Here is a 24641-nt window from a genome sequence, read left to right as displayed (position 1 = left end):
TAAAGCTTTTATAAGGAGGGAAACCGTGCTTAGCTGCCATTGTACACAGTGCTGCACTAAGCACCTTGGGATGAGAAGCAGGTAGGAAATGGGGAAGTCAGCCTGACATGCCTTTTCCTTTTTTTCCGCATGCCTTGTTCAGCTGCTGCAGTCTGACAGTCCCCAGGCGGAATCACAGACCCTGCTCCAGCAGAGCTCCTCCCCGTACAGAGGGCACCTCACGCCGTCTCCTGGATACAGCTACCGAGCAGCAGCACAGAGGACAGGACACAGCCTGTCCCATGGTTCCTCGGAAACACCCCTCTCCTCCACCTCATATTCCAGCCCTGCCCACTCGGTCTCCACAGACTCCTCTGCCCTGTTTGCAGGGAATTCGGGGTATTTCAGCAGCCAGCAGCACTCTGGCAGCATCAGCAGCAGCCTCCTGAGGAAGAGCTGCCCTGCGGCTGCCAGCCCGGCACAGCAGACAGCTGTGGACTCTCTGTCCTCGGAGTCGGGCTCCCAGCCCTGCACAGGCGCGTCGGGCTCTTCCTCTGCTCCCCAAAGTGCTCGGTCACTACAGTCAGACTTGCGGACTATCAGCCTGCCGAACTCTGGGCAGTCTGCTCTCTACCAGGGCTCCCGGGGCGCAGTGATTTCCAATGCACAACACTATCCGCACCGTGGGGGAAGCAGTGTCCATCAGTACAGACTGCAGCAGCTTCAAGGTTCTGGAGTAAAGACTCAAACAGGACTTTCCTAGGGCTGCCTGGACCAGGAGGACAAAACTGCCCATAGCTCCTTCCTCTGGAAGTGGCTCCTGGGCTGGTGTTGGGAGCTTGCACCTGATGCTGGGGTGCTAAGGGTCAGAGGCTGAGGTTGAAAATGCACGGGTGAGATTTGTGAGCAGTATTGGCCTCTGGCCTGGTAGGAGAACACAGATTTCTCTGAGGCAGAGACTGTAGCAAAGCAGTTCCCTGACGTGGGTACATTGCAAAAAAACAAAAAGAAACAAACAAACAAAAAGAAACAAACAAAAAAAAAGAAAAGAAAAATGAAAAAAAAAAGGAGAAAAAAAAGCAAATGGTTCAAGTGCAATGACTGTGGCACAGCCTCTGTCTCTGGTCCGTGCCCATGGCCACAGTCACTCATGCAGCACGGACACAGTTCTGAATTCAAAAGCAGTTTAAAGGAAATGTTGGGGGAAGTTAACTCCAATCTCTTTATAGGTCAGGTTCTCAGTGCGTTCTGGGGAGGGCTTTAATCCGTTACGATCATTCCAGTCACAAGCAGACAAGCGCACGCAGCTGCCTTTGGGCCTGGGTCGCCACTGCCGCCGCCAGAGCTTTTTCCAGGACAGCAGTCTCCGCAAATGCAAACAGCACGGGAGGGGTTTGGAGCGTGTGCCTGTGGCTGCAGAGGATCCGGGGTGCGCTGTCGTGTGCTGCTTCCTTGCAGGTCTGTCGTGAATGAGTGTTTCTGAGGTCGCTTAAGGAATCTGTGAACAGGAGCACGGCTGGGGCCGTGCTGCCACGCCGGGGGCTCTCTGGCTGCTGGTGTGCAACGCACAGGGGATCCCGGGGGCCTGATCAGTCAAGTGATGCTGTGGCACACGGGGGGCTGCAGGCAGAGGAGCGGGAGGGGGCTGCAAGAGGCAGTGGTGGGGTGGTGGGTGGGCACCCTGGTCTGTGCGGGGCCAGAGGCTCTCCAGGCAGTGCCATGTGAGGTCTTTCCCAGCCACTGTCACCTGCCGAGCGTGGCAGGAGAGCCAGCCCAGACACAGTGCGCTGTGTGTTCAATTCCATACGATTGCCAGCTTCTTTCTCACTTGTTTACTGTAATATCGGGCGTGTTTTTATTTATCTAATTTTATATTCAGTTATAACCATAGTAGGTTAGCTAATATATGACAGGTGTCATCCCTGGTGCTGCAGTGGAACTTCTCCTTTCTCTTGGATAACATAATGCTGTGAGTCTGTCTCCCCTCTCCTTGCAGATGCACAGTCTTCTTCCTCTTTTTTAGGACTGTTACAGATTTCTCTAATTCACAATTGAAATCAGGTGTTTGTTCAGCCTAGGGGAGACTTTTAAAATATTGAAACAAAGAGTAACTTTCTCACACTGTCTGGCTGTGAGCGTGTTGGGATGGAACTTGTCACCCCGCAGTTGGGTGTCTGTATACTGTATAAAATAGGTGTAAACTTCACTTGGCTTAGCCCTGGAGGTGCAGCCTCCCCTTTCGTGCTCTGAGCAGCACGGGGCAGGCGGGCTCTGCCCTGCCAGGTGGCGGGAGGGGGCCAAGGGGGGCCCTGCCCAGAGGCTCCAGCACCTCCGGGCGCAGCAGGGGGGCAGGAGGGGGGGACCCTGGAAAGCTCTAGGAAAGGTGGGGGCTGTAGCTTCTTACTCTAGTGGAGTTTTTACACCATGCTGTAACATTTGAACTTTCACAAGAGATGTAATAATTTTGATAATAAAAATACTTAACTTGAAAACTAGTATTGTTGAATTTCTTACCACCTTGAGCACTGGTGCCCAGAACATAGGGTGCAGGGGCGAGGGCATGTAAGTATTCCCTGTCTCCTGCAGGGCAAGAAAATCTTGCAGGAGCAGCCTTGCAGACCTCAGTCCTTGCCTTCTGCCAGGTGAAGCTAAGAGCTGCTGTGGGAGCTGCTGTTCCTGAGGAAATTCCCCGAGCTTGTGCCTGAGGTTGTGAGATTTTTGGCGCTGCTGCTGCTGCTGTTCTTCTTGCCCAAGCTCATTGTGGAGGAGATGGATGTGGAGATGTCCACTGCACCTGCTTTAAAACCTGTTTTCTGATGTGCCAGAACCTGGTATCCAGGGGTGTCATACTTCTTGCCTTTTCCTTAGGAAGCCTGACATGGGCTGAGCCTGGCACGGGGCCTGGCACATGTGTCTGCAAGTGCTGGTTTGAGGTGCCCATGGCTTCTGGTCTTCGATTGCCCTCACTGTGAGAGTGTTCCCTCTGACACTGTGGGACAGCATCTGTCATGGTTGATTCTGTCCTTTTTTGTTTCCCAAAGGAATGGCTCCACTGGTTCCCTGAAAGCAACTGTGGGTAGCACCAACCCCAGTCTTCTCTGCCTCTTCTGCCATCTGCAGGGCTCACCTGGGCTGTGTGTCCCACACCAGGGGAGCCAGACCTGGCCAAAGCTCTGCAAGTCCCAGAGCTCCCCATGCTGCCTCAGCCTGGAATGGTCTCCCCACCCCTCTACCAGAGCATGCCACTAGACAGGCAGGCCATGTAGGTTTTTTTCCATCAAGGCACTGGAATTTGATGAAATTTCAGGAGGTTCCTGTCAGTCTGTGTTAGTGAGCTGGCATACCACTCGTGCACTGTGGACAGGCAGAAGGGACGGGTTCAAAGTCTCCTAGGGATGGATGGGATCCCTGCCCCACCCCGTTTTGCCATGAATTGGGATAGACCCTTTCTCTGGGGACTCCCTCTGGCCAGAGTCCCTCTTCGTATGCCAGCCCACGTGGGGGGAAGCTCAGCTCTGCAGGCTGCAGGGTGGGCTCCCTACCACGTCTCAAGACACTCACAGGGGCTTCTTTGGCCTTGCAGACCACCTCCTTTGGTGAGGGCCAGGAAGAACCCATCCCAACCCTCCCCACAACACAGGGCTCCGAGCTCGTCTGGTTTGAATTATATTTTTCAATAAGGTTTTGTGAAACACTGTATCAAACTTTGTACTAAAATACAGATATATTACAGCTACTGTATTCCTTTCTCCACTGATTTTCTTGGTTTGTTTTTCCAATTCAGCTGGCAACAGCACTCGCAAGCTGGCAAGACCCAGTTGCTGCGGGTTCCTGTTGACCTCGTTCTGGGGGGCAGCTGTCAGAGGGATGTGGGCACCGCTGGGCTCATGGCTGGCAGAGGGCACTGGCAGGAGTGCTGGCACCCACTCCATCCCGGGTGGCTTTGGCTCCCAGATGATGTTTCGGCACAGCTTCACCCCCCACCGCCACCCCGCAGGGCCTCAGGGCACCACTTACCTGCTCCAGCGGTGCCTGGTGAGGCGCTGGGTCCTGCAGAGCCCGTCACTGCCATTCCCCAGCAGCCTCCACGCCCCGTGGCCCCATCCCAGGACCATGGGTCCCACTCTGCTCCCTGCTCCCACTCGCCCTGCTCCCTGGCCCTGCCCAGTGCCTGGGTCCAGCCCTGCCACGGCCCCCACGAGCCCCTGGGGGCCCTGCTCTGGGCCCTGCAAGGAGCCCCAGCTGCTCGCACTGAGACACGGCCAGTGCTGAGGACTTTATTGCATTGCGAGGGCTGTGGTGATCAAAGCCCCTGTTGCCAGGGGAAGCCCCCACACACGCGCTGGTCTGGCCAGCAGCGCCACAGCAAGGCTGCAGCCACCCGTGCCGAGGTGTCGGCTCCCGGGTGCTGTGTGTGGGCCTCGGAGGCCGCCGGACTCGGTGCTGCCCCGGGCAGCGGCCACCGGCCCCCCGCACGCCATCACCGCGGGCCAGCGAGCTACAGCCGGGAGCCGGGTGGGTACAGCAGTGCTGGGTACACCCGGCCATGCCGTGTGGCAGGGAAAGCCTTGCTGTCACCAGTGGAGATAAAGCACCGTATGGGGATGGGGAGGGAAGGCGTTTGGCAACAGCCCGCGGCCGGCTCGGGGAGGGGTCTTGGCGGGGGGATCCTCCTGTGCCCGCCCGGGGGTTTTGCATGTTCAGCTGCTCCCACTTACCAGGGCTTACATTCAACGGCGGCGCGAGTCGGGTGTCCCACGGCCGGCAGCAGCGAGGCCCCTGCGGTCCCCGTGCTGAGGGGAGCGAGCAGCAGCCTGCGGCCCCGGCCACGCACCAGGAAACACCATGTCCTGGGCTGGACTCCCGGGGCGGGGGGAGAGGGGGCTCGAGTCACTTTACCCTGTTTAGAGAATATGAATTTACATGTAAAAGTAGGGGTTGGGCCCCATCCCGGCCACCGGGTCCCCTGGCTGTGGAGACAGGATCACGGAGCTGTACAAAATGGGAGTGGGGAGGGGTCCGGGACCCGGAGGAGCCGGCGCGGGGCGTCACTGGGTGCGCGTTCGGGTGGGAGGCAGCAGGTCAAGAGTCCTGGGGATGTAGAAATCTGTTAAAAACTCCAAGACTGTTTTTTCCTTGAAACAAAACCGCAGCTGGATTCTGTTCTTGAACAAAGCGGATTTGAGGCATCCTCCCCCGGCGGCGGCCCACAGGCAGCGGTGGGTACGGAGCTGGCAGGGTGCGTGGGATGGTGGTGCCGGCGTGGACATGGAGGTGGCCGTGGATGCGGCGGGCGGCTGGCGCATCCCTGGCACGGGCTCCGGGGCCCGGAGGGCGGCGCGGGACGCTGTGTGGCCGCTGGCAGCAAATGAAGGGCAGGACAGGGAGGGAGCGCCCAGGCTGCCGGCCATGGGAAGAGGGTCCTGCTGTGGATGGTCGGCCTTATATCCTCTGCGGGGAAAGCACAGCAGGTTGTGGATGGTCTTGGGCAGGTCTTGCTGCACCATCGTGCTACTTGCATGTGCCAGGTACATGCCTGTCCCCATCCCCTGCCACCCTATCTCTGCTGCCTCCCTTCCCCATCGCCCCCAACCCTGCTGCCTGCACAGCCAGGGGCCCCCATCTCATCCCATCCCATCCCAAGTCACGCAGACACCCAGCACAGTCGCACCCAGAGACATCACAAAGGGACAGGGGACAGGACAGTGACACTCAAGGCTTACCGCAGTGCCAACAAAATCTGTGGAAACAGAAGAGAAAGAGGTCAGGCAGGGCAGAGGCTCAGCAGCTCCTACCCACCCTACCCAGCCTGTTTGCCTTGCAGGTGGCAGTTAAGCCCTGGGACCCTTGCCAGGCTGCCAGAGGGGCCAAGCCCCCCAGGCTGTTCCCACCCAGGATCCCCCCAGCAGCATGGTGCTCACCTTTGCTCTCTGTCTTGAGCTCCTCGTGCAGTAGGTCGTTCTGCCGGTTGCCGAGAACAAAGGCCAGGAAGGAAAGGATAAGGGCGTTGAGGATGCCGATGATGGCCAGGATATAAGCCCAGCGTACGGAGCAGTCGCCCAGGGAGTACTTCCCTGTCTTCTCCCCACACATGTCCCGTATGGTCTCTGCATCCCAGCCATCGGGAAAGATCATGCAGCCCAGCACCAGGCAGAGCGCTGCAAGAGGGAGAGGAGGGGGAACCATCAGAGACAATGGAGTGGCAGTGCTGGGTGCTGGGCCCCCCAGTCAATACACGAGTGCAGCCCATGTCCGGCAGGGAGCCCACCTTGGCCCCACGACAGCCAGGCAACGCGGCAGGTGACAGCCACCTCTGCCTCAGGAGCCCCAGAGACTGTGTTTTTGGCTGTCCCAAACCTGTCCCATGCACAAATAGGGACTTCAGGGTCTTGGTTTCTACCAGCATCAGCCACAGGATCAGTGGTTGCCCATGGGCATTCCTCATCACCACAAGCTCCCTGCATGTGGGCAGGAGCTACCCTGCAGGCAGGGATGCTGCCTGTGGAGAGGACTGGCATCCCCATGAGCCCCTACACTTGACCACCACACAGCCTGCATGCAAGCACCACTCCCACAGTGGTCGCCTTCCCAGCAGGCCCCCACCCAGAACTCTGCTGAGCAAGGAGACATAAGGGAACACAGGGATGGAAATGCCAAGACAATGCCTCTGATTGTCAAGGTAAGGAGGTGACTTTTTCTGACTACAGCAAGTACAAAAGCTCCTCACCCCATATCAGCTGGAAAGGCTAAAAATAGTAATGACGTTGGTTGCGATGCCCTGCAGGTACTTTTGCCCTGAGTTAAGGAAGAACCAAGAGGCTTGTGCCCACACCAGTAAGAAGTTATCCCTCCATCCCTTCCAGCACACACCCTGCAGGCAGGCAGCTGGCAGTCTGGCATCAGCTTTCCGGGTGCTGGCATGTGTTTTGAACTGCTCTCCGTGGGGAAGGGGAATCCCGGGAGGGAGGGAAGTGCCTGCAGGGCATCACACCAAGAGTAGGTAAAGTCTTTGCATCACAAAGAGCTACACCCTGGAAAGGACAGGAACAAGGAGAGACACTGGCACATGTCACACAGCAACTGCTGCCTGGTCTCTGACTCCTCCACCCACATAGCAAACCTCCTTGGTAAAAGTGTCTTTGTGAACAGAGGCAAGCCCTGCATGCTGATTACTGCAATGCACAGCCCTGGTGCCACCCCAGCACCACGCGGCTGCACAGAGCCAAGCTGATGTCTCCAGCACATGGTCCGTCACCAGGGACTCCCAGCCAAGCACAGCCTGTCTGGGGGAGCTCCCTGCTCACTGGGCCTGGGCCAACCCAAAACCACCCCTCTGCAAGGAAACACAATCAGCACCAATGCCATGCACTGCATGGGAAATGGTGAGGAGCAGCCTGACCTGCTGCTGACCTGGGCACCTTGGAATAGGATGGCATTAATTCAGCTGAGGGCCTGAATTAAAGGGGATCAGGTGCAACAGACCTGTGCCAGGGACTGTTCCTGTGAAAGCAGAGATGCTAAGAGGATTTTAGGATCCTCTGAGCTCCCACTGCAGTGCAGCTGTGAAACAAGGTAAGGTTTTCTGTGGAAACCCCCAGCAAGGGCATGGGTTTACCCCCACAGCACAGCTCAGGTTGGCATGATCCAGCCTGGAAATGGGCACAGTTTTAAGAGACCTGCTGAAATCACTGAGGAGGAGAAAAGGACCACAGCTACACAATGAGGCTGGGGAAAGCACAGAAAGCAGCAGCTCCAGCTGCCTGGGTGGGCAACAGAGCTCAGCAACAGCCACTCTGGGCCCAAAGAAGAACAGAGCTGTGCCCAAAGTGGTAGGGAAATACAAGTTAAAAAATCAGGCACCAATTTTGCCTGCACCAGCAAGAGCTTGGGCAGGCTCCCAGCCTTTGTGCGGCCCCTGGGACTGTCATTAGACTCTGCAGGCATTGGCATGTCCTCTGCATTTCTGAGCTATTATTTGGGGTCCAGGTGGGTCCAGCTGCCCAGGTAAAGCAGAAGCCTGCTGAGAGCTCACCACTCTGAAAACGCCAAAGGTGTGAGGGTCTCCCAGGACATCTGCAGGTCCCAAACATGGTAGGACAGGCAGTGATGCATGGGGCAGTGAATTAACATGCTGGAGAGCCACAGCACTCATGGAGAACATGAGAGACAGGGTTTAAGACAAAAGAAGGGTGGCTCAAAAAGGTATGGGAGACACCTGCTCGTGCAGTGGGTTGTCACAGCACAGTCACAGGGGGACAGACAGTGATGGCCACTGTCAGGACACTTCCTGGTTCCAGCCTGTGTCTGCTTGTTCTGATCCCTCTTGTCCCCGTGTGCCTGCTCCATACTGCACTAGGGCAAAGGGAGTCTGTGCCCTGTCCCACTGAGCAGCTGGAGGATCTCTGCCCAAGCCCTCACAGCCCATTTGACAGAACTGAACAACAAATTTACTACTAGGCAGAGGCATGTACCCAAGTCACCACATGTACCCAAATGCCTCTGTATGAGGGTGACTGGCCTCTTCCCAAAAACCCCTCACTACCCCATAGCTCCCCAGGAAGTGGCTGAGGTTGGGCTGTGCTACTGAAGGCAGGTCCCCTCCTGGTGGAGTGCAGCTCAGTGCTCTCCTCTTCCCATCTGTCCTACGTGTTTCCAGCAGCAAGCCGAGTCCTCTGCTCTGTCACAAGCAATTCCCTTTTCTGCACGTCCCCAGGCCACCTAATGTCCTGGAAACACCTTCCCGTGCCTGCAGCAAGGAGTGACTTTGAAGAGCAGAGTAAGAACAAGGAGGGGATCCCCACACAGTCCACAGGCCTCAGCACTGCCCTCTCCAACAGGTCTGAGGGATGTGGGGTCAGGGCTCTGCCTGCCCACCCCTCTGCCAGCACCTACCTCCAAATGCCCCAAGACCCCTTACAGACCTACAGGAAAACCTTGGGTTTTGTTTAAAGAGGCCTATTTCTATGCCTTGCAACCACAAGAAAATCAGCAGGTGATAATTCCTATGAAGAGCCACTATTAAAGAAGAAAAAATAACCTATCTCCTGTCCATTTTGCTTTTAATTCCTGTTTTTCTGAGAGTGTGGTGCCAGCCCTCACTGTCAATGGCACCAAGAATGGTTGTTTGGTCTGTCACCCCCCTGAGCTTCCATATTTCCCCTAGCCCCTGGGCTTTAACTCCTTCTTCTAGACTTTTCCCAGTTGTAAAGACAGTTTTGAGAGCAGGCATTTCAATGATGACTGGGACAGGGTGTATGCTGAGGGAGGATGATCCTGCTGGGGCTGGGGCTCTGGCCCCATAAAGCTGGCAATTCTTGGCTAGGTTTTACACCTGGTTCATGGCTTTTCACTCCTCAGTGCTCCCTTGTCAAGGTCCCTGAGAAACAACATGGGTACCTCAAGGGCTTTTGATACCCTCACAAAAGGAATTAATCAGGGAATAAAAGGGAATTAAAAGGGAATGCAATGTTACAACTCAGGCTGCAACACTGGAGTGAAAATTGAGCAGAAAGAGGAGGCTTCTCCTGGCAGGGTAACACCTCCTGGTTCAAGGATGCATTTAGCTAATACGGACTGTCTGAGTAACCCCCATGTTTGCTGAGTACCACTGCCCCACTGTCCTGAGCAGCTGTGTCTGCAGGATTAAAATCCGATTTTTTAAAATTACTTTTTCTGTCTAGTTTAGTCTGCAGGTGTGAGAGAAAACTGGCTTTTACTACTTCTGCCTGCTATGGGTGGAAGGAGCTCAGAATGTGCCCTGCAGCTGAGATGTGACTCCCCCAGAGCATCACACCACCACAGAACACACAGACAGGAAGATGTGGGGCAATGGGGGGAAAACCAGCAATCACTGGGTCCAAAAAGGGCTTTTTAAGCCTGGTGTGGGGACAGCACATCTAAAACCCCGAGGACCAGGGGCTGTGCTGTGCTGCTGGAGTCTAGAGTGGCTGCTTCTCACCAGATAACCTCCTGAGAGCTGAGCACCAAAAGGAAAGGGGACAAACACAGTCCCCCTTCCTCCCCCTAAAACCTGAAATCCCTCAAAAATAAATCGACGCTAAGGCCAGCGTGCTCAGGACGGCGAGCACCGGCCATTTACACAGACACGAGCTCCCTTACGGCGTTTTGCTCCACAGGCTGTTTCTGTGCCAAAAAATCAGCAGGATTCAGAATAGAGTTATGAGTTTGTATGAATCAGAACTGACAGTTACTTTATCTGGAACAACACTTAAGGGATGTAAGCTCCAGGACACGAGCGGCTCCGAGACGCCCAGCTCAGCCCCTCCCCGCGAGTACACGGGCACATTAAGAGCCGCGACGGGAGGGCTGCGCCGTGCGAACCCCGCGGCCGCTGCTGCTACTGCTGCGGAGCACGCGGCGCTGCACGGATGCAAGGGATGGGCTGCAGCCCGGCTCCTGACCCCTTTGCAAGACCTGAGTGGTAGGGGAAGAAGAGAGGAATCTTCAGGAAGGCTTTTTTTGGGGGTCCAGAAGACAGTAATTCAGCAAATGCTGAGGGGTTTTGCAGTGTTGTTCTTTTTGCTGCAAGGTCAGCAGGTGGAAGCGGTTCATAGATGGGCAGTATTTATTTCTCCCTTTGACAGAGAAAGGGCTGGAGGATAAACTGCAGAGTCACAGGATAGTTAAGGTTGGAAGGGACCTCTGGAGATCATTTAGTCCAACCCTCTTGCCAAGGATCACCTAGAACAGGTGATACAAGAACATGTCCAGATGGGTTTTGAATGACTCCAGAGACAAGAGAGTCCACAACCTCCCTAGGCAATCTCAGGCTCAGCAGCTGTCCCACTTACACTCCAAGCTGGTTTGCAGCAGTGGTATCTGCCTCATATTTTCATTAGGAATGTCAGTGAATTACTTTTATATCCATTAAAGCAATATTTTGTAACCTCAAAGTCTCTGAAAGGACTTGGTCTCCAGCAAGTCACAGTCTTTTAGATGAGCCTGTCCTGATGTGGCTCAGCAAAGCCACTGCATTGCTGCCAGAACCAGGGAGGATTTTGGGGTTGCAGCACTCACTCGGGCCACATCCTGCTTTCTTTCCCTTGGGGCTGAAGCCACACCACCACACAGCTCCACCATGCCCAGCCCAGCAGCTGGCAACAATTCCCTCACCACTCCTCTCTGTGGATATACCAAAATCATGCCACGCAAGGGGTCCCCACTCAGAGGGTGGCAAACACAGCTGAGGTGTAGAAGAATAAACCTTGCTTAGGGACCTGTGTCTGCTCTCAGGCCTTGGAAGAGCCCATTCAAGAGGTGAGTGTAGCTCTGAAGGAAGTCTCCCAAAGGAGGTAAGAGCTCAGATGGATATGTACTACCACATTCTCCATCAGGCAAGGTGACTGGACATGGCACAATCAATGCCAAAACGCCACAGATAAGGACAAAGCCCAGCCCTAAGGCCAAGGGCATGGTCCCAGGTGGGAAGGCATCCCATGTTTCATGTATCCCTAAAGGAAGGAGTGTGAAGGTCTCACCACACTGACTGCTGGACCTGCAGCACAGGGAAACACCTTAAAATGTGGCCAGTGAATTCCTCCATGTAAGCAGGATGGTGTGCTCAGCTGGCTGTCTCTTTTGACCCTCAATAGACTCTAAGTACAAAGCCAAAGACCCTCTGGAAACAACCCTGGACCCACTTAGAGTGATAATCCTGGTGGGAGGCACATGGATGCAGTGTCACACAGAGGTGACTGGGCTGTCTTGCCAGGGCATAAATGCTGGGCACCAGGACAACTTTGTTCAAAGCTTGGAGTTAACTCACAGGGTGACTGTCTTACGCTACAGCAGAGTATTGGGGAATCAGAGGAAATGCTCAGGCTCCTGAGCAGCCTGGTGGTGGTGTATTCCTATGCTCTGATTTCCTGCAGATGAATCCCAAGGGGGATCACCCTCACAGCCCATTTCTCTTCAAGTAAGCATGATCCCGTAACTTTCTGAAGGTGCTCCTCCATTAATTTGAAGTACTGGGGTGGCATCAGGTGCTGTCAGTCATACAGTTGTTGACGTGCTCATGTGAAGGGCCCATCTCTGGTTTTGTAACAGAAGGATTTAGCAAAATCTCCAGTTTTGCGTTACTGGGATTTTGAACAGGGCAGATGGCCACGTTTCTATTTGCGATAAAGCAGAGTCTTTCCTCTTAATTAGATCCAGTTTCCTCCTAGGGGGGCAGTGGCTTTTGAGCTGGAGCTTTCTGTCAAGCTCTAATTAAACCCTGCCTTGATTGCTGTCCACTAATTAGACATCGATGATTTAAAGTTGGTTGGGATTTTTTTGGTTTTTTTGAAAGAGATTCTGAATTCCTCATCCTCCTCCCCCCACATTCCTGCACTTGGTTTTTCCTCTCTGAAGAGCCCATCCCATCCACAATCAGCAGCCCTTTACTCTGCACCAGCCATCCCACAGGGATGGGGTGGGGACACCTCTGCCCCATCTCTCTGCCCATCATCTCCCTCACCTGGCTTTCACCAGTGAGACCAAGAGACTTTGGGCCTCCCAGTTGCTTCTGCCATAATACTGCAAGTCCTTCTTTAGCTAAACCCTCACTGAAGCAGGAGGAATGTCCTTTCCTTCTCTGCTTCTCCAAGCTCTCTGCTCTGCCAGAATCCTGCAGCCTCCCAGCCAGGTGAATCCCTGAAGTTTGCCACCATGATGTGCCAGAGCCTGCATCAGGCTATATCCCTGCCCTAACCATAAGATCTGGCCTGTGGTATTCTCTCCATAAGTCCTGGCAGCTCCTTCTCCATCCACAAGGTAACACATCCACCTGTGGCAGCCTCAGATGTGTCCAGGGAAGCTCAGCCCTGCCTGACCCCTGCCAAACAAGACTCTCTCTTGCTGGGGCACACCACACCACCACCTCTGCATCCAGGCCCTCTCTGATGGGAACATGAGCAGTTCTCTCATGCTGTCCTGTCTCAGGGCAGGGTGGAGAGCCCATCTCTATTAACTCTGCCTTGGACTTTCCCGACAGAAAAGCCATGGAGCCATGATACTCCAGAAGAGCTCCAAGACAACCTGGGCTGGCTGGGCCAGAAGAGCCAGCCCATGGTCCCACTGAGCTGAGCACTCAGCGTTCTCAGGAGTGCAGTGTAAACAACACGTGTAATTACAAGGTGCAAAGTGTGACCAAGGACAAGTCCCGAGGCAAGGTGAAGGGTATCCAGTGGTGACAACATGAAAGTGCTGTCATGGCCACCCAAACATGAGCCAGGACAGGACAGGAGGCACTGGGGAGAAGACCCAGGGCTGCCTCCAGTGCAGTGCCCTCTGCCACACAGCTCCCCGTGCAGCAGTAGCAGCTGGGCACTCCAAGTCACTTGATTAAGCTGCCGACAATCGGTAGGATTTGGGCTCTGAGCTTGCTTTAAACTGATAAATCTTCAGGACAGGGAAAATTAAAGATGAGGGAATTTCCTGATAAGCCAAGGCAGCTCCAGGTCTGGCTATGGCTGTGATCTGGGTGAGGGGAGGTCAGGCTTTCCAGCCCAAGCCAGCTGCAAGGGAAAGAGCTGGGCTAGCTGAAAGATCCTCACAAGGAGAGGCTGTATCCTTCCACATCAAGGACTGGGGCCCTTATCACAGAGGGGATGAATGGGGTCCTTTCACTAGGAATAACGGACACTGTAGTCCTTCCAGTGGAAGCTCTAGGTCTGTTCACACTTAATATGCAGTGGAGAATGTTTGTCCATACCTGGTAAAACTGGGCAGAGAACAAAGTGAAGGGTCTTGCTACCAATGGAATCTCAACATCATTCCTCAGGTTCTTTCTCCCAAAAGGACAGACCCTGTGTGAGGACACCTTGGAAGTCTGTGCATGAGGAGATACCTGGGATCCTTATCAATATAGGCATCAGGTTCCATTCTGGGGAAAGGTTTGGGGTGGGGGTTAATCACTAGGCTTGAGTGGTCCTGTCTGGGGAAACATGGTGTTCCTCTGTGGGAAGCACTGGAGAGCTGGGAGAGGCCTGTCCTCACAGCCCTTTGATGATGCAGGAGAGAGGGGGCCTGGATACAATCTGTCTTTAAGGGGGAGCTGAAGCTTTTACAGGGATGGGGAATCCATGCATGAGCTTCTTCCAGCGGTGGGGTCCCTTTGGGGGCTGAGTGTTCCCCTAAAGTGAGTATCTCTTGGGGACAACCCCATGTCTCTGGGGTTGACAGGGAGGCTAGTCCCTGATGTGGAGTGTGCTGGGGTGTCTGAATCCCCAGGGATTCAGGGGGCTGGTCCAGCGTGTCCTTCCCATCTTGCACTTGGTTCTTTGCCTCTGTGCAACCTGCCCTGTTGAAGGGTGTTCCAATGCTGTTCCTTGACTGGGATGTATTCAGGTGCCCCAAGATGGATCCCTAGCCCAGGAACTCCTGAGTGCTCCAGGCTATCCAGGCGTCCCAGGGTCACTGCCTGTTTTGGGGTCACCTGAGGTGGGTCTCTGATCCAGCTCTCCCTCTGGCTGTGTCTCAGAGAGCCTCATGTTTCTCTGGGATCAGACCTTACCTGGGGAATCCCAGGTTCCAATGCCCCAAGCAGGTACCACCATTCCTGGTGCCAGTGCCTGATCTGAATGTCCCAGGAAGCCCCAGAGTGTCCTGAGGATATTTCCTGGCTAAGAAGACCCATGGCCCTACAGTGCTTGTACCTGTCCAGCTTCCTTGAGCAATCTCAGTGTTCCCTGTGGCCAACCTCTGCCTGGAAAGATCCAGGTACCAGTGCCTAGAGCCATCACCTGTTTGTGGTGCTCTGTCAGTGCCAGTGCCTGGCCTGCTTGTCCCAGGAAGTCCTGGGACATCCTAAGGCCAGCTCCTGGCTGGATGCCCTATGGATACACAGTACCTGTACCCAGCCCAGCTTTCCTAAGCATTCCTTGTGTCCCTTCTATCCAGGGGGTACCAGGGAGGCCTGAGTGCCAGTGCCCCAAACTGGTGCCCATTTCTGCTAAACTGTCAGCACTAGCACCTGGCCTGGGTGTCCCAAGAAACTGCGGGGCTGGATCCTGGAACCACGGCCCTGCAGTGTTTGGACTCAGCCCAACTTCCTTGAGCAACCTTGGTGTTCCCTGTACCCAGGACCCCACTACCAGTGCCGGGGGCTCCCGGGGTGCCGCACGCTCAGCGCTGCCCACATGCTCCCCACCCGTCCCCGGCCGCCAGGCCCCGGGGCAGGCCCGGGTTCTCAGTGCCCGTGGCTCCCGGTGCCGCTGTGTACCTGCCAGCAGCTGCATCCAGGCGCAGATCTTGTAGACGGTGGCGGTGTTGCAGAAGAAGAACAGGGCGAAGCAGGTGATGCAGCCCAGCGTCAGCACCATGGAGAGCAGCACGAAGAACGCGGCCGCCTGAAAGGCGCCCGAGGGAATGGTGCTGAAGTCGGTGAAGGAGCCGCGGCACGACAGCTCCCGGCCCGCCAGCCCGCTGCCCACACAGTAGTGGAACAGCCCGAAGTACCCGGGCTTGGGTGTGTTAACGCTGTCGCCCACCCAGTAGGGCTGGATGAAGACCACCACGTTGATGATGGCGAAGCAGATGGTGAAGATGGCCCAGAGCACGCCGATGGCGCGCGAGTTCCGCACGTAGTTATCATGGTACAGCTTGGAGGCTTCCTGCGAGGGCAGCATCCTGCCGGCCGCCGCTGCCGGAGGGCGGGAGGGGCCGGGGCGGCGGGGAGCCCGCCCGGGGTCGGCGGGGCGGGGGGGCCGCGGCCTAAGAGCGCCCGCGGGCTGCCGGGCCCTGCGACACCCGCGCCGCCATCTTGGCTGCCGCCTCTGCGCCCCGCGCGCTCCCGCCGCGCGCGCGCGGCCGTGCGCCCCCCCGCCACTGCGGAGCCGAGCCCAGCCGAGCCCAGCCGAGCCCAGTCCGGTCCCGTCCGGCCCAGCCCAGACAGAGCCCAGATGAGCCCGAACACAACCGAGACCCTCCGAGCCCGCTGAGCGCTCCCCCCGGGGATCGGACCGCTCCGCCTTCGGCTGCGTTCGGCTCGGGCTCGGTTCGGCTCGGGTCGCCTCGCGACGGGCTCGTCTCGGTTCTGCTCGGATCCACTCGGCTTGGCTCGGCTCGGGTCGCTGGGCCCATTCCTCTCCCCCGGTCCGGCAGGACCGTTTCCCGGACCGAGCCCGCCCGGGGCAGCGCCGGGGCACGGCTCCGATAAGTGCTCAAAGGTCCCCGCGCGGGTGCCTTTGGCCGGAGTGCGCCCGCGGGGAGAGCGCGCATCCTCCCGCACCCTTCACGAGTCCGGGGGAGGCCCGCGCGTTCCGGGCGTAGCCCCCCGGCAGGGCTGCACACCTTCCCCACCCTCTTGGCCGGGACGGAGCGAGTGAGTTGCCGGCACTGTGGCTGCGCCCGCTCTGGGGCAGCAAGAGCCGACCCGAAACCTCTGACAGAGCGAGGCCAGGTACGCGGCTGTGCCAGGTCAGATGTGATGACAGAGCTGGGGTGCACAACGTGCGCCAGGCTGGGTGTGGTGGACGGCTGGGCTGGGGTAAACGGCTGTGCCGGTAGTGTCACACAGGTTATCAGCACTTGTATGCCGGCAGGTGCCCTTGCAAAATCCTCTCACCGCCTCGTCAACCTCACACCGGTCCCACGCCCAGCACAGACCAGACCACGTCGGGCCAGTTTCATTCTCAGGCAGAGAGATGCACCGCGTTAGCTGCAGCTGAACTCGGCTGTCATTAAATGCTTGTGAAGATTCACAGCTGATTTGCAAATTACACAAATGCAGATGAAAAACACATTGTGTTCTCACGTAAGAGCCAAGGAGCCGTGTGCCTGTGGCTGGGTACGGGCAGGGCCCGTCACCCTCGGCAGGCACAGCCCGAGCTGGCTCCGTCACACTGCCCGGACACACGGGCCAGTGCCGCCCTCAGGCGTGTTCCGGCAGCGATACCGCTCACCCCGCAGCTCCTCTGCTATGGGCTCAGTTCGTGCGACCACACTCCGGGAGGGGCTTCTTTAATTAAAACCCGCCTCGGGATTCTTTCTTTGGGCAGCGCCCTGAGCACGCCAGCCGGACCCATTCGGCGAGGCCTGACAGCGTTTGCCGGGTCTCTCTACAGGTGTTAACGCGGGGCCGGGGCTCCCCCGGAGCGGGGCTCGGTGCCCCGGGGCGGAGCGCGGCGCGCCGCGATGACGCCGGGAGCGGGCGGAAGGGGCGCGTCGCGGGCGGGCGGAAGCGGCGGGCGGGACGATGGGCCCGAGGCGGCGGTGAGCGGCGCGGCCATGGCGGCGGCGGCGGCCCGCGGCTGCCCCCCGGCGGGCTCCGGGGACCGCGCCCTGGCCGAGCTGCTGCTGGAGTTCTCCCGGGTACAGTACCGCGCCAAGGACGGCGGCGGTGCCGCCGCTGCCAAGGTGAGGGCACCGGGGCTCGGGGGGCGCGGGGAGCGGGGAGCGGCGCGGCGGGCATTGAGCGGTGGCTATGCGCAGGTGGAGCGGATCGAGCGGCGGTGCCTGGAGCTCTTCGGCCGCGATTATCGCTACAGCGTGATCCCCAACGTGCACGGCGAGGTCTGCGCCCACTACCCGCGGCACATCGTTCTCCTGGAGCGCGAAGCCGGCGCCAGCCGTGACTCGTAAGGCCCCCGGTTCCCGTGTCCCGTGCTGTGCAGCTGACGCCCGGCGGAGTTGTTGTCCCGGGGAGGTTCCGCTCCTGGCGCTCCGAGACTCCCGCCGGCCGGGGGAAGCCCTGCGGGCTGCGCTGTGCTAATTATAGCCGCTGCTGTCAGCCGCTCCCGGGACTCCCCTCGCTGCCTGCCGGGGCTGCCGAGCTCCTGTGGGGCTCCTCCCAAGGCTCTTGGGCCGCCTTGGTGAAAGCTGCCGAGCTGAGCCTGTTACTCGAGGGGTGTGAAGGAAAAAGGAGTGCTCTGAGGCGGTGCCAGCTCCGCTGCATGTGGCCCTGGAGTAAACCTGAGCACAGCGTTGATTCCTGGTGATTGTTGTGTTGCAGCTCACCCGAAGGCTCAAGGTTGGGAGCAAGCCTGTGTGATGCTCTCCCTGTCTTGAGGAAGTGCCTGTGATCTTGCAGCAAGGCCTCCGATGTGGGAAATTTTAGTCTGCAAATCGTCTCAGGACCGGGGGTCTGATAGGGGCTAGGCAGACAAGACAATCTAGACAGATATTTCTGTCATTTCAGACAAGGTTCCAGGTTATTTCGTCTCTCCCCACCATGGTGAACAGGTCAGTGGGCGCTGAGGTTTTGTGAGCTAATGGGAAATGCTTGTTCAGTTTGGTGCACATCTGAGCCAACACATCTCTGGACTTTGACCCACGAGCTCAGGATCACGTTGGTCACGCTTGTGGCTGAGTATGAGCTGCTCCTTCCAGCTCCAGCCACAGCCGCTCATTTTTTCTTTTTCTTTCAACAAAACATAGTACAGTTTTGCAGTCTTGACTGTGTGTCCATGACAAGAGTAATGTCTTCAAAAGGAGGGTCAACAAGTCCTTCTCACATGTCCAGCTGCTTTGCCTGAGGAAGGGAAACCATCAGCTGCCATCCTGGCATGTAGGCTGGGTGCTGTAGGAGGGGGTCCTTGGAAACCAGCCACAACTGACTGCCAGGTGGGAGAGTTTCTGCCTGACAGTTGGATGAGATTAGAAAATATTAAACCCCTTACTGCAAAAAACGGGAAACTGAAGTTTGAAGCTGTTAAATGTAACTAGGGGAAGCTCTAGGGAAGAGAAACTGAATGCTTCTGCTTTTCCTGCTCTTGCAAGAGGAAAGGATGCTTAATTTTTGTGACAAGTATTCAAAACAAGATTGCTTACACTTGGTGCCCCATTTTCTTCCGTGATCTTTGCAAGCCAGCAGTGACAATTAACTGTATTTGTATGGATTCTTGGCAAGTTTTGATTTACTGTCTCAGAGTCACAAAAACAAACTACACTTCATCATCATTCTCCTGATTCCAGGGTGATGATTTTTGTAAAAGCCACCAAGTGATTTTTGGACAAATACGGCTTTTAGTTTAATCATTTTACTCCTACAGAATAATTATGAAATAGAGACTATTGCACGTCTTGTGTTATGGAAGGCAAGAATCTCTTCTAGTGAGCAGGACACTCCATCTAGAACCATCTCTTTGGCTGCCTCTTGTGGAACCACAGAATGGTTTGAATTGGAAGGGAACTGAATTAAAGATCATCCAGTTCTGACCCCCACTGCCATGGGCAGGGACACCTTCCACTAGATCAAGTTGCTGAGGGCCCCATCCAACCTGGCCTTGAACGCTTCTGTTTTTATCTTTGTAATATTTTTAGTCAACTGGTGAGATCTACTTGAAGCTTCACACCTCTGAGAATACTGAGGTGCTTTGGAAGCAGTTTTCACATGTACAAATTCTTTGCTGTACCATCATTTATGCCAATACTGCTGCTTCGGGAGCCATTTGGGGAAACAGGAAAAAATTGATATTTTAACCCAAATCAGTTCATTCTGTAGCTCAGCAGCTGGGGGAAGAAAGGATGTTGCTCGAGCAAAATTTGCTAACAGTACTCTGAAATCCAAGCAGGTGCAGAAGGAGTTCTGTGTGTTTTGAACCTATTTCTGTAGATTTTACTGCTGTTTATGCTGCATTTAATCGCTAGTTCCTGTAAAAGCATTACATCTGCTCTTCAGAGCAGCTTCCCCCTTGCTACGGGAGTCTTGATACAGCTGCGTTTGTTTACCGTGTTCATCTCTTGCACTACTGAGGGTGGTTATTACAATGAGAAGATGTGAGAGCTTTATTTGTAGCACAGCCATGCCTGATGGCAGAGAGGATCTCTCCAGTGTGTGTGTTGGCTTCCCAAGGAACAGGCGTGGTGTGCCTGGGAGAGGGGCTTTTCCTTCCATATCCCCAGTGGGGTGCTGGGCTTCCTGCCCACTCTATGTCCTGGGCCCCTGCCAAGCTGCTCAGTCTCATTCCCAAGTGCTGCAGAAACCTCTCCAGGGATGTTCAGTGAGTGAAGCCTGTTGTCTTGTCTCAGCTCCTGGAGAGGTGCTTCTCTTACCATTTCTAATCTTTCAGGTATTTCATTTTTGCTGACTCTCATCTTCTGGACTTGGAAGCACTGCCAATGGAGCTATTTTGGTAACACTACATTTAAATTCTTGTTTCTCTCCGTATTTTTCCTTTGCTTTTGCAAAGGAAACGTAAAGGAAACTGGAGCAGAGTGCAGGATATGATATGTCTCTTAATTGCATGCATTCATTTAAAAACAACCCCCCAACCAAATCTGTGCATCGGAATCTTTTGAGTTTCAAAATAGTTTGGTGTTGGGAATTATACACAAAGGCGTCTCTTCTCACACTTGCTCATATTTCCCTGCCTTTCCAATTAGCACCCTCACGTTCACATTGTTTAAAGATTAGCTTGGGTTTTTGTTCTTTAAATTCTGGTGTGTCAAAGGTCTTGGGAGCTGGACAGCAAAATAATTGTATATGCAGGAAAAGATGAAAAAACTTAAACCACCACCATGAATTCTGAGAACCAAATTCTTCTTTAAAAAGAAAAAGATTTGAAAGTCTTGTTTTCTGTTTCACTGTTTCCACTGCCACCACCCTGTATAAAATTTTCCATAAACAGATTGATTTTCATTTTAATAATAGTTTCATTTTTTTTAATCCTTCCCAGAATGCTGGTACATTGCTCCACACTCTCAGTTATTCTGAAGTTTAGCAGCTTCCATTAACTTCCATCATAAAGATAATTATTTGTTCTTAGGCCAGTGTTGTCCTTCACATTCAAGTTCTGCTCTGTGGACTTGATATTTTCTGAGCCTGAGAATTGCTGGCTCTTCCCAAGGGAAACTTTTCAACAGTTTTCTTTTTCCCAAAACAACCTTGTGTAAACAATATTCCTTTCCTGTGACAACAGGTGTTGTTTGCTATTTCTGTTCCTTAGCCAGTGGGAGAAGTGTCAGTCCCATAGACCAATAATGTGCCTTCTTAGCACAGCATGTTATAAAAGGGCTGAATAAATTGTAAATAAAGCCTTCTGAATTCTACTGCTTTCTGACTGGAGTCAAGCATCTTTATTTTGTGTCCCATTGCGACACTCCTCCTCCTCTGTCATATTCTGCTTCACCCTGATGCACATATTGCTGTGCATCTGCTCTTCCCATCAGACCCTGGTGGTTTCTGTTGCAGCATAGACTGTCCCTTGGCCATCCTACTCATTTTCCTGTGCCTTTTCGGGCAGGGGTGGGTCACTAGAATCAAATGCTTTATCTCAGCCAAGAGCCTGTGCTCTGCACAGTAATGGTGGTACTTCTACATGTCTCTAGGGAATTTCCCATGATCTTATTTTTCCCCTTTTTCAGATTTACCATGTTGATAATGTATTAACATCCAGGGATCGGCAGTTCATCTGGCTCTTCTGTCGTGCTCTGTTACTGGAAAGGGCTAACTGAAAATTCTTGTTAATCATCTCAAGGTGCAAAGCCATGCAGTTTTGTATGTCCAGACTTCACCTGGTTTTCTAATATATCACTCTGGATGTTTCTCCCATTCCAGCTCTAGTCTTCTCTGCATTAACAGTTCCTCCTGGAGGTCTGTGTAGTTCAGAAGTGAGTTTGGATTCCTGTCAAGTGTGGGCTGATACTTGGACAAACTGGAGCAATTTTAACATGTTTCCGCAATGTTTCCCAGTATGAAACAATTAAACAGTTAAATAATTCTATTTTAACTTCAACAAGAAAACCAAACAAAGTGTAGTTCTGCAGATGGAGGTGACATTAATCTAAGTACCCTGCTCAACCCACTAGCTGATTTAGTTGTTTAATTACCTGGCAACACGAATGCTTGAGGATCATGAAGTGTTCTAGATTTGGTTTCTATTATATTTCTTTTTTTCTTGCAAAACTATCATTCAGATAGTGAATTCACTGAGCTGGTAGTGCTGAGCCGCTTTTGAATGGAAAGATGATAGGGAGGAAAACAGAACATGTTTTTTTGTAGATGCTGGCTGTCCTTCCCTAGTAATCCAGGTTTTAAACTGTGGCAGACCCTACCTATGGTGCTCATACTGCCAGTTCTTGATGGTGCTGTCACCTGCTGTGCATTGGTCTTTCAAAATAAAGAAGAGGAGTCAGAAAAGCCTCCACATGCGTTGTACAGCAGCAGAAGCAATTATCAAGAAAATGTTTTCATGCTTACTAACTTCAGAGCCTGACTTCTAGGGAAAGGGATGGGATTGCAGCCCAGGGTGTCTGTGGTGGCTTTGCTGAAAGATGTGTGAGAAGATGTTCTGTGTACTGATGTGAATCTCTGTCCACCAGGTATGAGAGCACTGTGCAGGTTGGCAAACTGCAGGACCTCATCAACCGGAGTAAGATGGCCAGGTGTAGAGGACGCTTTGTTTGCCCAGTCATTCTGTACAAGGGAAAGGTAAAACTTTGTGGGTTACCTGTCTTTGACGAGAAAATGACCTTTCTCTTTGCCATTTGAACTGTGCAGCCATATCTTCAATCACTTGTCACTTTTCCAAATGGTATAAAAATCTGTGCTTAGGTACAAGCAGGCAGCCTGTAGTAGCAGGTGGCATTTGCTGTCTAGGCTGCATAAGTTGTGGGCACTTCAGGCTGTTCTCCCCCACCATGTCATGAGCCTTGCACCAAAGAGCTAACTTTTCCCCCCCTGCCCTCCTATGTGTGTCCCTTCTGAAGTCCTTAAGATACTTGGTGTTTCAGAGGGGAAAGATAGTTATTGTCCCTGTTTGTCCCTTACTCTTCCCAGCAGTTCCCTTTGAGTAGCTTTCCTCTCTTCAGAGGAGTTTCCTTTGTCTGTTCCCTTGAGCCGGAAGATTGCATAAATGGTCTCATGAATGTGTGGGCTTGTCTACAAGGGGACCTGTAAGAAAGTGAAATTAGATTCATTTTTATGTGAATTACCTAAACTGTGTTGAAGCCCTGTAGGAATGGTCTCATTTAGAATTTAGCTTAATTCAGTTTTCTTGGTTGAATTTAGAAACACTATATGAATAGTAAAATCATACCTGTGACAGTTTTAATCTAGCTTGACTGAAGCCATCATGGGCTGCATCTGCAGACCTTTTTCTGCAGGAGTGAACTGCCCAGAGTCGTCTTGGGACCATCCATAATCTCATCCAGAGGAATGTGGAAATAAGGCTCCAGCAGGGTATTAACAGAGCATGTGTTGCTAACTTGGCAGGAACTGACTGTATTAATGCATTGGAGAGCTGGAGATGAAAATATGATATAAAAACTAGCTACAGATAAGGCACTTGGGAGTTTGCTGCGTTTGGAGAACTGTCTAGACCAGGGTTGCAGGGCAGACAGCTGAGAGGTGATAGCTGTAGCTACCAACCCTTTATATGTAACCTGACAGCAAATAGGCATGATAAGGGAAGGACTCCTGGAGCCTGTGCAATTAATTAAAAAATCTTCCTCCAGCATATTTGCAGATCAGCAACACTGGCTGGCTGGGGCGAGCTCTACGGGCGCACTGGCTACAACTATATCTTCTCTGGTGAGTGAAAAACCATTTGTCACAGTCTGCATGGTGAGGCTGGTCAGTGCTGAGACAGAGACCTACACAAGGCCAAGCTCTTCTCGAGACCCGTGAGAGCTCTAGCATGGGCTGTTTGTATCAGGTTTAGCATGACAGAGTGAAGACTGAAACCTCGTGTCCCGTTTCCAAGCACTGTACTACAGGACAGTGCCACAGCTTGTAAACCTCAGTGATGAAAGAACTTGAGGTTGAAGAGTGAGTTACAGGAAACGTAGGCAAATAAAGGCATCCCAGAGGATTCAGGGTACCAATCCCCAAATATTGGGGATGGGAGTAAAGGAGGAAAGAGTATTAGAACTTGCTGTTGCTTGATTAATCATTGGGAATTGATGCTGCTAATGGTGAGATATACTGGACTCCAGGGAAAGCTCTTCAGGAGAGTAGTGGGTGTCTGTAGTGTGGGAGCTGAAGCTGGGCTTAAAAAAGCACTGCATACCATTTTTGAGGTGTCCTCTGCTGTCAGTCATGGTTTTGACCTGTCCAGGTGCTTTGCAATGACAAGCAATGACAATGACAAGCATTAGAAAGCAAGATTTTCAGGAAGAAGAAATGTGGGAAAACACACTTAGGTGTGAAGAGAAGGCACCAAACCATGACCTTTTTGTTTGTGTACATATCTTGTCAGACTGTGGATTGAGTTGGTTTACAAAAGCTTCAGTTCTTAATGCCTTTTTTGCAGGAGGTTCAGATGATGCTTGGGCAGATGCAGAAGACATTTCTGAGGAAGACTCTGCGTTTAGGTTTGTATGCATCATTGAGATGAGGGAGTTTGGAGATAAGCTGATTGGCTCAGCACTTCAGTTCTGGGCTTTTCTCATTTGGGCTTTGGGCATAGGCTTGAGACCCATCACCAAGCTCAGGGTCTTATTTTCCTTGCTTTTGGAAAAGAGTCTTGAGTATTAATGGCTGGCTGAACCTAGTGTAGCTGAAGCCTGTTAATCTCTTGCCACAGGGAAAGGCTGGAGACAGGAATATGTAGAGCCATGAAAAAAGGTATTTGAAGGGCACGGCTGTGTTTACTTCATCAAAAAGTACATCTCCAGGCTGTAGAGATTGTGTTGTATCTTATGTGTTTGTTGCAGAATGGAGTGAGATGTGGGAAGGGGCCACAAGCACAAAGCTTGCCATGTCAGTTTGCAGAGTCTGA

The 24641-nt window shown here is 53.6% G+C and overlaps 4 protein-coding genes across 8 annotated transcripts in view; 2 read left to right on the top strand and 2 right to left on the bottom strand.

Moving 5' to 3' along the window:
* The window catches only part of SETD5 (SET domain containing 5), a 65896-nt gene extending 63425 nt beyond the window's left edge, over positions 1 to 2471 (top strand). For both annotated transcript variants that reach the window (XM_066326621.1, XM_066326620.1), the window contains exon 24: positions 143 to 2471. In XM_066326621.1, coding sequence (XP_066182718.1) covers positions 143 to 742 — 600 coding nt within the window. In that variant the 3' untranslated portion in view covers positions 743 to 2471. The remainder of the gene's footprint in view (positions 1 to 142) is intronic.
* A 1158-nt stretch (positions 2472 to 3629) lies between these two features.
* Positions 3630 to 15727, bottom strand: LHFPL4 (LHFPL tetraspan subfamily member 4). The gene is made up of 4 exons (XM_066326623.1): positions 15203 to 15727; positions 5901 to 6137; positions 5703 to 5719; positions 3630 to 5430 (listed from the first exon to the last, which is right to left on the bottom strand). The coding sequence occupies exons 1-4, from the start codon at positions 15606 to 15608 to the stop codon at positions 5422 to 5424; spliced, it is 669 nt and encodes a 222-aa protein (XP_066182720.1). The 5' UTR covers positions 15609 to 15727; the 3' UTR covers positions 3630 to 5421.
* Positions 15728 to 17115: 1388 nt separating this feature from the next.
* Positions 17116 to 24641, top strand: part of MTMR14 (myotubularin related protein 14) — a 31800-nt gene continuing 24274 nt past the window's right edge. For 2 of the 4 annotated variants that reach the window (XM_066326607.1, XM_066326608.1), the window contains exons 1-5: positions 17165 to 17337; positions 17413 to 17558; positions 22243 to 22351; positions 23377 to 23452; positions 24174 to 24234. In XM_066326607.1, the coding sequence (XP_066182704.1) occupies positions 17209 to 17337; positions 17413 to 17558; positions 22243 to 22351; positions 23377 to 23452; positions 24174 to 24234 (521 nt within the window). In that variant the 5' untranslated portion in view covers positions 17165 to 17208. Of the gene's footprint in view, positions 17338 to 17412; positions 17559 to 22242; positions 22352 to 23376; positions 23453 to 24173; positions 24235 to 24641 lie in introns of all 4 variants that reach the window. The other 2 variants (XM_066326606.1, XM_066326609.1) reach the window with 2 other exon arrangements.
* Positions 19731 to 24641, bottom strand: part of RPUSD3 (RNA pseudouridine synthase D3) — a 67017-nt gene continuing 62106 nt past the window's right edge. Inside the window, exon 10 of the mRNA XM_066326613.1 lies at positions 19731 to 19745. The gene's annotated coding sequence lies outside the window, so the exon portion shown is untranslated. The remainder of the gene's footprint in view (positions 19746 to 24641) is intronic.

The sequence above is a fragment of the Sylvia atricapilla genome, chromosome 11 (assembly GCF_009819655.1).
Source record: "Sylvia atricapilla isolate bSylAtr1 chromosome 11, bSylAtr1.pri, whole genome shotgun sequence".
NCBI lineage: Eukaryota > Metazoa > Chordata > Aves > Passeriformes > Sylviidae > Sylvia > Sylvia atricapilla.
The sequence above is the reverse complement of the archived record's forward strand: the minus strand, read 5'-3'. Positions and strand labels throughout refer to the sequence as shown.

What these genes read in the sequence shown, in the direction of transcription:
- LHFPL4 (XM_066326623.1), bottom strand. Translation starts at nt 15,608, where the DNA reads ATGCTGCCCTCGCAGGAAGCCTCCAAGCTGTACCATGATAACTACGTG. An exon ending in CTGGATGCAGCTGCTGGCAG is followed by an intron (nt 6,138 to 15,202) that starts GTACACAGCGGC and finishes TCCCTCTTGCAG; the next exon opens with CGCTCTGCCTGGTGCTGGGC.